At 40.4% G+C, this 15,734-nt stretch overlaps 2 protein-coding genes across 3 annotated transcripts; one reads left to right on the top strand and one right to left on the bottom strand.

Moving 5' to 3' along the window:
- Positions 1 to 5,606: 5,606 nt before the first annotated feature.
- On the top strand, positions 5,607 to 6,626 carry LOC104456989. Its single transcript, XM_010071898.3, has one exon. The coding sequence runs from the start codon at positions 5,607 to 5,609 to the stop codon at positions 6,624 to 6,626; it is 1,020 nt and encodes a 339-aa protein (XP_010070200.2).
- Positions 6,627 to 9,424: 2,798 nt separating this feature from the next.
- On the bottom strand, positions 9,425 to 15,716 carry LOC104456990 (F-box protein SKIP17). 2 transcript variants are annotated; one of them, XM_010071900.3, is made up of 13 exons: positions 15,197 to 15,710; positions 14,485 to 14,660; positions 13,693 to 13,887; positions 13,499 to 13,609; positions 13,108 to 13,193; positions 12,907 to 13,028; positions 11,642 to 11,706; positions 11,458 to 11,530; positions 11,320 to 11,382; positions 11,176 to 11,240; positions 11,005 to 11,082; positions 10,577 to 10,844; positions 9,425 to 9,918 (listed from the first exon to the last, which is right to left on the bottom strand). In XM_010071900.3, the coding sequence occupies exons 1-12, from the start codon at positions 15,674 to 15,676 to the stop codon at positions 10,628 to 10,630; spliced, it is 1,731 nt and encodes a 576-aa protein (XP_010070202.2). In that variant the 5' UTR covers positions 15,677 to 15,710; the 3' UTR covers positions 9,425 to 9,918; positions 10,577 to 10,627. The 2 variants fall into 2 exon arrangements, with proteins under 2 accessions (XP_010070202.2, XP_010070203.2); XM_010071901.3 differs by lacking the exon at positions 10,577 to 10,844 and having other exon boundaries at positions 15,197 to 15,716.
- Between the last annotated feature and the right edge of the window lie 18 nt (positions 15,717 to 15,734).

Raw genomic sequence — 15,734 nt, 5'->3', positions numbered from 1 at the left:
CTATCCTACGTAGCATAACTAATGGTGACACAGACAATTTTATAAATTTTAATGATTATTTTAATTTTTCTATTTTTTTCTCTTTTTTTCTATTTTTCATTACGGCCATCAAGGTCATTGGCAATACTACCCAGCTAGCGAGGTTAGGTCTTGCCCATGACCAGTGAAGCCTGACCCTTGCTAGCCCAGTAAGTGACTTGGGCATGGCCATCCTCGTGGCCCCTAATGATGGCTTGAGCCTCGCCTAGCCATGGAGAGATTTGCTGGCTCTCTCCTCTAGCCAACAACCAATTTGGAGGAAGAAGAAGGAAAAAAAGGAAAAGAAAAAAAAAGTAAAAAATTCGAAAAATACTATAATACTATTAAAAATTATCACGTTAACATTAATTGTGCTCACATAGAATATGTCATTAGTTTCTTAGATTGATTAAATCGACATAAATATCAAAGGTATAAAACTCAATTGATAAAAAAATATTTAAGACTTAATTGATATATTTGCAAACGGTCTAGAAATTTTTGTATAATTTTCCCCAGCTTTAATGGTTGGTGAGGGGTCACCTCTGGCGGGATTAAAAGTTTTGGGTTTGATTTAGTGAGCCCAATGACAATTATTGCAACTTTACGAGTCGAAATGTCTCGTTAGAAAAATAAAATAAAATTGAAGAACGACCAATGACTCACCAATCAAAAGGGCAGCTGTAAAAAGATTCTTCCATATAGGATTGGAAGAAAATATAGCTTATTAACAAAAGAGTTAAAATCCTTAAAAACTTAAAACTAATACATTCATGTAAAATTTATCTCAAACTAAATTTTTGAACATAAAAAACTCATAACTGATATATTTGTGATAAATTTAATTAAAAGTAATTTTTTTTACTACAAAAATTCCAAATTGGTACACCTATAACAAATTTATTCTTTGCCGGCTTCCATCAAATTTAAAGGTTAAATTTGCTAACTTAGATGACACATGGGTTGTAGTATGGCGACGTGGCAATTCCACGTGGAAATCCCTAGGGTAAATATCATAAAAAATTTCAAATCAGTATATTCGTGAAAATTTTAATAGTAATCTTGTTATAAATTTAACATACACCTGTGACAAATTTAAGATTTTTCATGACATTAACCTTATAAATTTTCACGTGGATTTACCATGTCATTATAACATATCACCATGTGTCATCATGTCAACGAGTTTAATGGTAAAATTTGATGAAAGTTAATAGATAGTAAACTTGTCATTTATGTACTAATTTTAGGTTTTTAGATGTCCAAAAATTAGCTTGTGGTAGATTTGTCACGGGTGTATTAATTTAAAGTCTTTTACCCTGAAAAAAATAGTTTGAAATAAAATTGTTATAATTGTATTAATTTGAGATTTTAAAGGTATTAATCTTTGACAAAATCACAAATTAGGGACCTATGACAATACCTTTTCATGTTCACTAGTAATTTTTTAAGTGTGTTAACTTGACACTCATAACTTTTGGAGCCATGCTTTCCTCTCTAATTTGGACAATGCTCATGATCTATAACTAGACGTGTCGAACGGTCGAGTCGAGTCATAAATGATCTGATCCAAATTGATTTATTTATAACCCATTTATTTGTAATGTAAATTTATCAATCCATATCGGTTCCAATTTGTACCCAACTCATATTACCAAAACACTTCCATATTTAACCAAACCTAGAAAAATTTGTTTGTTATGATTTAAAAAAAAAATTATATTGTTAAAACACTTGTGTACAATTACAAATTTAGTAGATAAATTTGAGGTTCCATTTATTTCACAAAATATGTCTAGCGAGGGTTAGCGGCCGGACTTTGTAGGGAGAAAAAGTACAAGAAAAAAAGAAAAAAAAGGAATTTTAAAAAAATTATAAAAAACTGCTCAAAAGAATGATATCTCATTAATGGGTTAACACAATTAATAACATTTATAAATTAAATGGGTTGCAAATGGGTAACCCGATGGGTTGCAAATGGGTAACCCGTGTATCATTAAACTTATACAACCCAAACCCATTAACAACCCATTTATTAAAACTTAACTAACCTACATATAATCCATCTCATTGATAACCCATTTTGACACATTTATCTGTTGGTTGGAAGATAATATAACCCTTAACTTCTATTATCGAATTAAGGAGAAACTACATTTTTGGTCCTCGTACTGTCTGTTTTGGACCTTATACTTTCTTTGTCCTTACACTATTCTCCGACGACGATTTAAGTCCTCGGTCGAATCCCCCTCTTCGCAATTAATGGGAATTGCCGAGTCGACGCTAGGGCCGAACTTGTGTCATGCCGTGCGTGGTAAGACAAGGAGTGACGACAGATATATGTTGTTTTCACAAATTAAAGAGGAGTGCACCGGTCGTATTGTATCTGGAGCGACCATGTACTGCGCCTTGCGACCCTCGTTAATGGACCATCCTTTTCCAGCGGTGATTACAAGCACTTGATGGGTCGTTAGGAACACGTCATGTCAAAAGACTCAGAGCGACTCAAAACCCAAAAGATAAGACCGAGCGATGGAGGCTTTCATGCTTCTTGCCAGAACATCCAAACCAAGTTTCTCTCACTTGCTGTGCCAAGGTTGGTCCCTGCGATTAGGACATATGCTTGGAGGGACGACCGCATCACGTTGTTGATCATTCAATTTGGGTCTCCCTATCTCCCTATCTCTCTTTTTGTGCAAACGCAGCATTTAAAGCACTGTGCAATTTCTCGGGTCTTGGGCATACGCTCTGTGTCATGTGAGAACGCTTCTTGATTTCTGACATGCCGGTGGAGCTACGGTGATTGGGTTTATAAACTTACCGGGTGAACTACATGGTTATGCTTCAAAACCAAACATTCCATAACCAGCATGGAACTCCCGTCGAGAAGGGTAAGCGTTTGTCCATACACCCTTTATTATGAAATGACACGGTTATGAACGAGTCCAACTCACGTGCAATAAAATCATGCCAGAACGCCTCTGTAAATAGATACATTTTTATAAACAGGACCCTCATATCTAATATGATTATGTTGAACTTGGAAAGAATTCTACTGAATCATCAAATTCAAATGTTAGTTAAATTGCCGATCCTCTCAGTGCTTGGGATGAGCATGCCGGACTGTCTAAATTAAGAACCATCCAAACCGGACCGGACTAGTGGTTTGGTCAGGTTCCCAATTTTGGGGAAATGGAATCGACCCTGATAAAAATATATTTTTAATTTCTTAAAAATAATAATAATTCTTGTATTTTTCTTAATTTTTACTTTTTTTTGCTAAAATCGGTTCCATGGATCGGACTAGATCTAGGTTAGTCCGGTTTATTTTAATCTAGGTTGGTCCGGTCCAATTCTCGGACTCAAAAATTGGGAACTGGTTCTCCCAATCCTGTTCCCGGTTCCTAGGTGGAAATGGATTGGATCGGAAACCGATCACCCTACTTGGTGCTTGTCTATAACATTCTTCTTGGCTATTAACCCTGTGATTATGAAGTCTTGGAGTGGTGGAAAGAGACAAGACTATTGAGATCACATGATGTCCTCCGGTGCATGCGTTAGAAAAGAACAATAATCTTTTTACCTTTCCCTTTTGCCGGTTCATGATATCTCACCTTTTTTAAGTTTATTTTGTGAATGGGCACATGATCCTATGCTTGTCCTGTATGGAGACGGGACAAAGTGGTGTTGAACGAATGCTTTGAACTCATTGCCTATGCCCGCGGGAAAGGGGTCAAGCCAGGCCCAGTTTCATGATTCTCCTGATTAGTGCGATTGACATCAGGGCTCTAGAAATCATCACATCTCTCTCTCTCTCTCTCTCTCTCTCTCTCTCTCAGACACACACACACCCACACACACACAATGCTTACGTACTAGAGAATAAATCTTTTTCTTGCTGGTGCATTGAGATGATGATTGTGTACACTGGCCTTGACTGATTGAAACCAATTTTCTTTGCAGCCAAATCATTACTTCTCACACATCTAATCATGGTCAGTCACCAACCCACAGTGAAAAACATCAAATGAGGTAGAAAGAGAAATGGGTTTTTTGGGAAGGTCAAGGACTGTATATTAGGGTTTTGAAAATAAGGTCTAATATGCATTATTACAATCTCACGCATTCCATCAATGCTGGGTATGTTCAAGGATGAATCGAACTATCTTGAAAAATTACAAGCATTGAAGGTCAGTCCATCAGCGGTTCAAGGACTTGTTCAAGTATGACAGATCAAGAGAAGTGGAGACATGCATTATCGCCTCAACGACTCATTCTCGTTCATTTAATGTTGCACGTTCTTGGAATGGAGACGTGCGTTCGATGGCGGATAAGACGTTCCATGTTCGATCCAAACTAATGCAAGATCTCCATACCATCATCATTATCCATGCAAAACGCGCTTTCCAGAAAGGGGAAACCCTAATGTGTGATTTACGCTAGTACATCACTACAGAACAAAAACTGTTTTCTTTCTAAAAATAGAGGGAAAAGAGGAGATGACCTCCACGTAACTGCGTTAGTCTTGTCGTTGCGGATGGACGAGTCGATTAGCTGTCTGACCAAAAAGCAAAAAGGAGCAGGAAATTTGCTTGATTGGCGGCAAAAAGATGTAAGAAACCACAGAGAAAAAGGGTTGAGTGATGAATCCTCTCATCAACATCTACCAATTAAATAAAATAGATAGAGTTCATCTCAACTATTGATTATATGAATCTTGTCATAGACAAATACTTATCTCGACACGAGTTCAACATGTGACCAATTACATTGATCTAATATGGTCCATTCCGCGCAATTTATGGTTAAGAGTGCATGTGAATCCATGCAAGACTCGCCTTTGCAATGGGGCCCACGTAATTAATAATACGAGATGGTATTGTTCCTACGGCCCTACGAACAACCGATTGCCTTGCCCTACTTGGCACTATACGACGTGGTCATGCTGTCCCGAGAAAGACATGGCTTTGAGCTCAAGCGACTGGGTGGGGACACTCACATGGCCACGCAAACACACGGCAACATCATCAGGCCACCCCTGTCCAGCCATGACCCCCAAGTTGCCATTCCATGTGCACTCCGGATCCCTCGCCTTTTCTCTTTCCACATCTCCAAAAAAAAGTTATTCTAGTAATCTAATCCAATCACAATATGAAATCTCATCGAGGAGGATAGTCTTATCGTGATTACTTTTTTAGTCGCGATTCACTTTGTCTACCGTATTAATCTCGTAACGATTCCATCAATGAATCATATAATAGTGGGCCATTTGGTATAATATTTACTCTCAAAGTTATTCCCCAATCTTAGGAAACCTTGATTAGAATAATATATATTTCCCCTAAATTTCTCTCCTCCCGGATGATCAAAACACACACAATCTCGCGTAAACGAATCTCTCTCTCTCTCTCTCTCTCTCTCCTCTCCCTCCCTCCCTCCCCAAGTCTTGCTCATAAAACCAAAGAAAGAACGAGCTGATCTTTCCATGCACCATTTCTTGATGGGTCTCCAATAGCTCTCTCTTTCAAACACACGACAGAACCTACCATCCCTAAAACCAATCAACCGATCATCGTCCCGCGGCGGACATGATGAGAGACTTCCCGTCCTGCTTCGGCGAAAGCGGCGTCCAGATCGCCGACTCGTCGGCGTCCTTGGCGAGGAACAGCCCCCAGAACTCGGTCACCTGCATCTACAAGTCCAAGATACGCGGCTGCCCTTGCCTCATCACCGTGACCTGGACCAAGACCCTCATGGGCCAAGGCCTCACCGTCTCGATCCTCGTCGACGACGGGGGCGACCACCCCAACTCGTCTCGCTCCCTCTGCCGGGTCGAAATCAAGCCCTGGCTCCTCATCTCCAAGCATAGAGGTTGCCGGAAAGCCCCATTATCATCATTGGATTCCTCCACTCTCGACGTTCACTGGGACCTCTCGAACGCGAAGTTCGGCGCTGCCCCTGAACCCGTCCAGGATTATTACGTCGCGGTCAAGGATGACCGTGATGTGGTCCTACTCCTTGGGGACATGGAGAGGGAGGCCCACAAGAAGCTTGCCGGCCTGGGCTGGGCGCGTGACAGCGCAGTACTCGTGGCGAAGCGGGAAAACATGTTGGGGAAGAAAAGCTACTGCACGAGGGCTCAGTTCCGGGACAAGGGCCAGGCACACAGCGTCGTGATCGAGTGCGACCCGGGAGGTGGCTCTCTGTCCGATCCGTGCCTCGTTATAAGGATCGACGACCGGGACGTAGTGAGGGTGAGGAGGCTGCGGTGGAAGTTCCGGGGGAACTGCACGATCGACGTGGACGGCACCGGCGTCGAGGTGTTCTGGGACGTCCATAACTGGCTCTTCGGGGGCGACTGTGTTGGGAGCAACTACGGGGTTTTCCTGTTTCAGACGTGCCCTTTCTGGGCCGAGAGCGATAATGAGAAGTTCTGCGGTTCGTCTAGTTCGAACTTGTCGAAGCCTTCTTGCATCTCGAGTTGGTGGAGTTCAGCATCACCCTCTTCTTCGCAGGGGATCGAAGATGATCCCCATCATCAACATCAGTTGCAGTTGCAGCAAGGTCTGGGCTTCTCTTTGATATTGTATGCTTGGAAGAGTGAATAAATAGTATTGTTCAACATCTATTTCTCTACCAAAAAAAAGGACCAGCAAGAGAAGTTTTCCTCTTCTACCTTTTTGCTTTTGGAAAGATACAAGAAAGATGAAATTGGGTTTTTCCTCCGTTTTGGCTTTTCATATTGTTGGAGTTGTAACTGGTAAAGAAGATGCATAAGATGAGTTCTTCTTCATGAGTTTGACTGAAGTACAGTGAAATGAATGCAGATATATCGTTGCTTCTGATACATTGTTGCATAGTCAATCCGTACAGAGTCTCTTGGCCCCCAAGAAATCGTACATACAGGAGAAAAAGAGGAAGAAAAAACCTACATTTTCGATTGTCCCTACTTGGAAGGGATATCTTCCATTCATACCCTTTATTTAGGTTCACGAATCATGACATCATTCACATGTATGCTTAACTCAAATCGAAGGTAAAGCTATAGTTTCCTCCATCCTTTGCAGGAGAAATAGCTGTGATTCTAAAATCCGGTGACGTTTATATTCATAACGGCCAATCAAAAATTCGGTGACCCTTAAAAGTGATCGTGTCCAATTTGCAATTCACTTATAAGAGGCATGGTTGGAGGATTTCCTCTGACCAGAGATTGGAGTAAACATGACCCGAAGAAACAAATTTAACACAAGTCTATGTATCTTTTTACTTAACATTTGAAATATGACTTGTACCAAATACGTAATACCTGAATTACTTAAAATCATCCAAGAAGTTATGTTTAATCATCTATAATGCTATAAAATTTACTAGAGATTTTTTATTTTGACAAAACATCAAAAGGTATTTTTAAGCTAAAACTCTTACCAGACGCAATCTCAATCAGTCTCATGTCATGAGAAAATCATATATAAATTTAGCCTATGGGTGAAGCGGTAGGCATAGTCAATCGCAGAATATAAATTGTATTAAAACTCATGTTTTTTATGAGTCCCAATGTGTTTTTCACCATTTCTTGAACTAAATCTCCCTAATATCTTCTCTTCAATCATTTCGCTCACTTGATAAATACATCAAGTCTAATAGTTAATAAAAAGAAATATTCTTCATGCGATTTACTCTGGCTAACAATGAGAAATTTTCTTTTATGACTACCTTAAAACAAAGGACTAATGGGAGTTAAGATTACTATTTCCTTCTATTGCAAATTAGGAAGACAATTTTCCATTAGGAGGCGCTATTTGCACATCCATTTTGGCTGAAACTAATTGACTTGAATGTCCTAACTTCTCTCTCACCTTTTATATTGATTATGATTAGTTTTCTCCTCATTCTAAACAGTTCTCTCCCACACCCCACCCCCCCCAACCCAAAAAAAAAAAAAACAAAAAAACCATCTCTTCATCTGTCTTTATCTTGGTTTATTGTTCGATGCAAATTGTCAATCTCAGGTGTCAGAGGTTCATCCTCGGTGCTTCATCGGAGAGTCTCATAATTTTTATTGAGACTAAAACTAGAGCTAGTTATTCTCTTCGCATTTGATGTATATTGGTTCACAGAGGAAAATGGAAGTTTTCAGTTATGGTTCGTAATTACAGCAAGCTAACAACATGTTTGACCACGAGATGTTTGACCAAATAGAGTTTTTTAAGGGAAATTTCGAAAATGTAATAAAACAGGTGTTTCAAAGTCCAAAAGAGTTAAAATAGCCAAGCCCTTTTTCCGTTTCATAATGATACATCTTTTAGTAAGATATGAGAAGAGGACAGAGAGCAATTCATTTGTTCGACTCGAGAATTCTGAGAAGAGTTGAGCATATATATTATATTACAAATTTAGAAACGAATCTAATCAGGTACAAATCAAGTGATTTGTCGAACATGAGTGAGATCTCCGAAATCTCCATATGTTTGTTACATCTTCAACATCCCCTAAACTCAAGTTGGTAAGAGTAGACAAATTTCAGATGGGTGTCGGGGAACTTTTCAAAAGCAAGTGCTACCAAATTAGCTTTTGAGGAGACGAACCCCATGCAAAAGCACCATTTGAACGCGTTAGGATTAAGTTCCAATCAGACGATACATATACGTGATAGCACATGTAAAAGCTAGTACCACCGAGTTAGCTTTCGGGTAGATCAGTAACAGAAGACGATTACCCCCTTTGAAAGCAAGCAGTATTCGGGAAGATCGTGCACATGGTGTTTGGAACTCAGTTTTCCGAAAAATCCATACTCTAGGACGATGATAATGTTTTAAGGTCAACAAGGTTCTTATAAGCATTCACGACATGAAACAGCATTTGAAAGCATGCGACGGACGGCATCCTATGCGGCCACCTGTGTGACAAGAACTCCCCATCCACCGTCATCCATTTAGCTACAAGTCGGAAAGTATGGGGGAGTCCACGATACATGGGATTGAGCAAAAAGGGGTAGTGCATTATGAGACTGATTCATGGAGGACCTCGCATCGCCGCTTGCGTGGGAGATTTAGGAGGTAGGGTGCATTTTACAAAGAGTGACGCATTGATGTGCATTTATTACGATTAGCATTTGTTGCTACTCAGAAATGTGAAGACAAAAGACAATAATGTAATTGTTTAACTTCAATGCTACAGCCTATGAGAGCTTTCCATCGAAATCTACTTTTCCAAAATCCGACGGTCGGATCTTAATATATCACATCTTTTAACCATGGCTGTTCTATCTTTAAAGGCGTTGGAAATTTTTTTCACACGATAAAATGATTTTCATAATGACTCTGTCACAAGCTTTTCGATCTTCAAGAATTGAAGCCTCAGTGACAAAATTGAAAGAAACGAATGCCACAAACAAGCCTTACTGAAGTTTCCGGGGTGACACTATAATGTCATCCTAGAGGAAATTAGTTTCAATTTATTAGAGCAAAACAGACATTGACTTCACAGCTTGCTCCATCTCAAGAAGCAAACTAACCATTGAATAGCGGTCGAATTGCAATTATGAGACGATTGACAACACTTCGATTATCCACAACCATTACAGGATTGAAATAGCTAAAAATAAAAGCGCCGTGAAAAAGAAAAAATATAAAAGGAAAAAACCAAAACATCAGTCACGAGTCATGCATCCAATAACGGTGGATGACACTTTTGCATAGGAGAGATAGGGACCAGGGAACACGTCGCTAATTAAATTCTAGCTTTCCGGCATTTATCCATATACAAACTTCCGGAGTTCAGGCAACAGGCATACCAACCTGGGGTTTGGGCGTTCCTTCATATCCGCAGCCATCGGCAGTTAAAACTTGACCAAAATGGCACCATCGACTTGGATAGCTAGATAAAGAGCTTGTTGCAGAACTGACAAAAGTAAAAGAAGAAAGAGGAAATACTGCATCAGTCAGATTCTGCAAAAAGATCATAAAAGAACTGCCACTGTTACAAATTCGGCAGGGATGCCTTTCCTAAAAGTAAAGCAGAATAACAAACTATAACAGTAACGCAGAATAACCACGAGACATTCCTCACATATTGTAAAGTGCATTGAATTTATCAGATGGGTCTCTCAGCCACTAGCTTTAGGCAAAACCTTTGTGCACGTGACGTCAAAATTCTCTTCAGCGGAAACTTACACTTTTCTTCCCATAGTTTATCACTACCCCTTCTATCAGAAAAAAATGCACCCTACCGTTAGGCAAAAGCCTAGAGGCTGGGATCAAGGGGCAGGAATGAGACTTTAAATTGAATCTAGAGTATAAAAGCCCCAGACCTCTGGGGTACAATTTACAAAGAAGAGAAAACAAAGCATGGACCCTTCTGAAAATAGATATCAGGAAGAAAAAAAGGAAAAAAAAGAAGAAGGAATTTCCTATACATTGCAAGTATTGTGACACTAGAATTTAAATTTTGATTGGGAAACAAAGAACATCACAGCAAACAGAATGTGAGTTTAAATGAAGTAAAAGATTCAGAGTCTGGATCTTAGGTGTGTTATAAATGACAGTGGAGGAACACACACCATTTTGTTTTTGTGCATAATCTTCAAACTTTTCTTTACTTAAGGCATTTCCTAGATGGGAAAATAGTCCAGCTCATCTGAACTTTCCTCGTAGATTAGGTAGCTGGAATCACGGCTATCCTCATTACCACTGCCTTGATCGCTATTGTAGCTGCTTTCAGATGAACTCATAAATAAAGAACTATCTGATATGTGACCATTATGATGTAACGGCAGCCCAATCTCGCTATTGAGGTCACTATCAATAATTTGTTCCATCTCGCTAAAACTGCAAAATAACATAAATCCATGGGGCAAAGTGGAGATTGAGATTCATGCCCAAAGGGAGCATGCAATAATTTAAATCAGAAGGTAGATATCAAGCACAACAGTCATATAGCAAAATCCCAAATCAATAACTATATGGAAAAGAACATTTTTGGACAAACCTTCCCCCCTCTGATGGAAAATCTGCTAGTAAACAAATGTCCGGCCTTCCTTCCACTACCTCTTTGAATGGGATGACACTGGACAAGAAGACAAGTACCAACATTGCAATGTTAAGAGTGTGAAACCTGCAGCCATTCCAATATGATGAATCTAAGTAATTTTAGGCATACCTTGAAGTGTAACTTCTGTTATACCAGTCACCTTCAGAAGCTAATCCTTCCTTATTGGATATGTCCTGCGGCAGGAAAAATATCAGGCTCTACTGCAGGATAACAAAATGATGATAAGACAAATAGAAGGTCCACGGTACTCACAACGTGTCTTAGACACTTGAAATCTCCAGCAAGAACAGCAGTCAAAAACCGAGCAACCTCCATCTGCAGATAATCTTGTATCAGAGAGGGTGGCGGGGTAGAGAGAGGTAATGGTGATGGGCCTACTCTTTTTCTCACCTCTTTGAGATGCATACAGTCCCGTAAAATCAGGACTTCCAGTAAAGTTCCAGTTGAAGTGCTGCCAAGATTTCTAAAAAAAGAAAACAAAATACCCATTTGAAGAAAATCCATGGGACGTCAACCCAAAACACAGAAAATTAACCTTATGAAATGTTGTTCAGGGAGAGAGAGATTAGCCGACCTCAGAAAATTTCCAGTAATTGAGTAGGATGTTGAAAAGTCAACATATCGTAGCTTTCGAAATCCCTGCAAGAGATACCAAGAAGAGTACTTGCTTGTCATTGACAGAAATGACTCATTCAGAACCATCTTACTAGGTCTACTATCTCCAACAAATGGACTATTAAACTCAAGCATTGAACCAATCTGAAGTCGAGATTCATATCATCCTACCACCTATGACTCATAGAGGCAAACTTAGATGGAAAAGGAAATGGCACAAAAAAGCTGCTGATAGAAATTATTTGCAGTCATTCCCAGATAGCTTTTAAGAGCCAAAAGTGGCATATGGGAAGAGCATTGGTGTCCTATTTAATGGTTCAGAGGCTTATATTTTAGGAACTTGTGCAAAGTGCGGCTGCTTGGTTATTTCTAGGAATCAACAAAGTAGATTTACGTCCATCGAAACATGGTCTCCAATCACCAATGGTCATATAATACAATATCCAACAACTTCTGTACACACGTGCCTTTAGACAATTAATGAAAACCGTGTTCCATATATTGCATTTGGTCTTCAGGACAAGAATTGGATAAAAAACCCCTCAGATGGTGAAAGTGGACATATCAAAACCTATCAAGTTCAGTACACTTTGAGATAGATTGAAAATAAAAAATAAAAAATTCAATTAAATTAAAAAACTGAGAAATTAGAATATTTAATTCAATTAAAACAGAAAAGGAGAAAATCTAGATCTAGGGATTGCAGCTATGGCTGCAACCGCTGCCACCATGATGGCCGTGATTGATACCACCAGCGTATTGCATGGTGGTCCAGCACAACAAAAATAAGAGGGATGGAAAACAGAGAAAGAGGTTGAGGAATTGTGGTGGTGGTGGTGGACTATGGAGGTTGACGCACGTCACTTAGGGAGTGCCACCTGAAAGCAAGCAATAGCTTCTTGTTTTCTTCTCTTTTAATTCATTTTCTTATTTTTTCTCATACAATGCAAGTCTATCCCACCCCTTATCCCAAATTTCTTATCAGGAGGATGTCCCCAAACATCAGATAAGATAACAATTTATCCTATCTGGACTTAATTCTGAGCTACCAAATGCTGCCAAACAGTATAGTGTTCGTGGCCATATAATTAGAGGAGAAATAAGACTGAACTGATAGGATGAGAAAATTTACACCATCGACTACCAAAATCCAACAAAGTAGTCTAAGTTAATAAATTTGGCTTCAGATTAAACAAGTATTACTTTTGATGCAAAAATATGTACCTTAACAAGTGTTCTAACTTTGCAATCATGGAGCTTAAACCCTCTTAGAGACAATGAAGTCATATGAGGACACCTGTTGACTAGCTCAACACAAGTTGGTGATTTCAAACTGTCATCTCTACCTGATGGAAACACCAAAAGTAATGACTATGTTAGAAAAAGCATGACCTGAGAAATTTCTTCATGTCAACGAACTCTCACCTGTTTTTGAAGACTCAAAGAACAAACGTTCTATCAAAGGACAATTTAAGCCCACAGAAGTCAACAATTGTCTCAATTCAACATGCCTGTAATTTGAAGAATGCGATGTTAGAATACGTGATAATGGGTTACAAGAATGATTACCCATTTAGTAACTGAGGAAAATTTCACAAGGTTGTCATGAACAAACTTGGTTAGGGCCATACAAGGAATAGCTTGTCTTGTATGCTAGCAATTTTTGTTGAACTTAGAAACCAAAAAGAAGAAAGAAAACATGATATGCCAGTTGATATGTAAATGAAAAAAGGACGGTTCCAAAAAACAGAATAATTTTGTTAGTATCACAGGCAACAACTTCTGGAAACACAACACTAAATGAAAAAGAACTTACAGGCCAACAATTTCCAGATCAACTAGAGAGCAGCATACTGATAAAGCCGTACAAAGTGATGCACTATCCATTCTTTCAATGTTGTACAAGTGCAATCTTCTCAACAATATCCTTGAGGAAAGAAGAAAGGCAAAAATTAGGGGTCAATTGCAGCATGAGCAACACAAGGTCCAAGAAATCATAATTCGATATACCCTGCAGCACTGCCATCGGCACTCAAAGGGCTTAAGCATGTCCTGGTCAAGATGGGTGACTCTTTCCCTTGTCTGGTCTTCTTATCATTCCATGAAAAGTTGGAGACGTCAACGGAACTCCTTATTGTATAGACTAATGGTTGAGAAGATCCAGGTGACATGGTTGGGCCCGGGACTATACCAAGCTTCAATGACCTCAAAGATTTAAGAGAAAATAAAGCAAATTTAGATGGAGAAAAGTAATCCCATTATGCAAAAAAAAGAAAGTACCTTCATTTAAAATATTAAATAAGATCTCCAGAGACTAGATGAAGAATTCACCAATAAACGACAATCACATAACAAATTCGATCGAGAAAAACCTATTATATATTCCACGCAACCTACAAATAGAACCCAAAGGGAAATAAAAGGCAATGGCATTTTTTCAGATCAATCAAATTAAGTAGCAGAGAGTACACTGGGTCAAAAAAGGCCTCCGGTTTCTCACTGCTTTAGTTTCATATGGTCTACAGGGGGAAAAGGGAAGATGTCCCCTTATGAAGTGTGATGCAAAAGTAGAAAAGTAGCCCATGTAGGTACTACTTATCTCTCAGCCTCGGACACATTTAGTTACATTACAAAGCATCTTTAGAGAACCACATTCACTTCAACCACTACAACCGCACGACAAAGCCTACTCATGACAAGTCCATTGGTAGCAGGTCAGTTGTCGATGCAGAGGAACCATTCCAAGAGAATGCAAACTGGCAAACGGACTTGAAATGAAAGGTTTTCAATATGATTCCTTACTGAAGGGCTCTTCCGGCTCTTTGAATCATTGTAGACACAACGGCATTATTAACCTTCGGGACAACTGTTGTCAGGTCAATATTGGTATAGCATAAAGGATCCATGGCGCACTTGTTAAACAGTGAACAAGTTGCTGCTGCGTAGCATAGGCTTTGTGAATCGAGCATCGAGAAAACCTGAATTTCCTCGTCAATAAAAACATATAAACACCCAAGTAAGGAAATATGGCAAAACCATTTCAACAAAGGCCAAGTGCACGACCGCAGGTCAACAGCGAAAATGTCAAAAGACATCATATTTATCAATAATCAAAGAAGAAAAATATATATTCTTATCTACAAGCAATTGAAGTGATCTGGATGAGTATATATTGTCCGATAAAGGCCTTTTGCAGGCACGATCAGAATCAGCCAGCAACATTTTCCACAATCAGATAGCTAGAACTTGAGTATAAAATTGGATCATCACCGTGGCAACATACAATTCCTCGAGCTCGCACGCAAAACCTAAAATTGAACTCCATTTCTCAGCTGATCCACCCGAGGGATCCATCGACACGCAAGCGAAACGAGCTCGAGCGATTCAACCGCGAATGCTTCCGTCGCCACTTCGCGGCGCCGCCAAAAAAATAAATAAATTACAAACCCAGGCATTGCGATTCGCAAACCTAGAAACCTCCGCAACGAGCCAGAGACGGTGAAAAGGCGGGAACCTTAGTGGTGAGATCCGGAGGGAGAGCCCACGCGACGGAATTGTGCTTGGCGGCGCGCTTCCTCGCGGAGCGCCGGGCGGCCTCGGTGATGGCGGAGCCGAGCCGCAGGGCCCGGTCGATGAGCAGCGCCTGGTCCCGATCGGAGGTCCTCGCGTCGAGGAGCCGGTCGAAGGAGAGGTCGATGGAGTGCGAGCGGGAGGAGGACGACGATGAGGATGAGGATGAGGATAAGGAGGACGAGGACGAGGAGGAGGACGAGGAGGGGAAGGAATCGGCAAGGGAGAGGAAGGCGTCGAACAGGTGGTCGATTTGGCCGAAGGCCGACGACGACGACGACGACGACGACGAGGCCGCCGCCGCCGCCGCCGCCGCCGCCGCCAGTGCCGCCGCTGGCGACGGCGAGGAGGAGGGGCAGGGGCGCTTGTTGGCCATGGGGGGCGGCGACGGTGCGGTGGCGGTGCGGAAGAGCAGGGCATCCATAGTGGGTGGAGTGGAAGATATGAGAGAGAGAGAGAGAGAGAGATTTTTGGGGTTTTTC

The sequence above is a fragment of the Eucalyptus grandis genome, chromosome 8 (assembly GCF_016545825.1).
Source record: "Eucalyptus grandis isolate ANBG69807.140 chromosome 8, ASM1654582v1, whole genome shotgun sequence".
Classification (NCBI taxonomy): Eukaryota; Viridiplantae; Streptophyta; class Magnoliopsida; order Myrtales; family Myrtaceae; genus Eucalyptus; species Eucalyptus grandis.
Note: the sequence above shows the minus strand (reverse complement) of the source record. Positions and strands in the feature narration are given on the sequence as shown.

Bases quoted from the DNA above. Each gene is read 5' to 3' on its own strand.
- LOC104456989 (XM_010071898.3), top strand. From the start codon at position 5,607: ATGATGAGAGACTTCCCGTCCTGCTTCGGCGAAAGCGGCGTCCAGATC.
- LOC104456990 (XM_010071900.3), bottom strand. From the start codon at position 15,676: ATGGATGCCCTGCTCTTCCGCACCGCCACCGCACCGTCGCCGCCCCCC. The intron at 11,083-11,175 runs GTATGCCTAAAA...CTTCTTGTCCAG, and splicing joins AACAGAAGTTACACTTCAAG to TGTCATCCCATTCAAAGAGG. The intron at 10,845-11,004 runs GTTTGTCCAAAA...GTTATTTTGCAG, and splicing joins TTTCCATCAGAGGGGGGAAG to TTTTAGCGAGATGGAACAAA.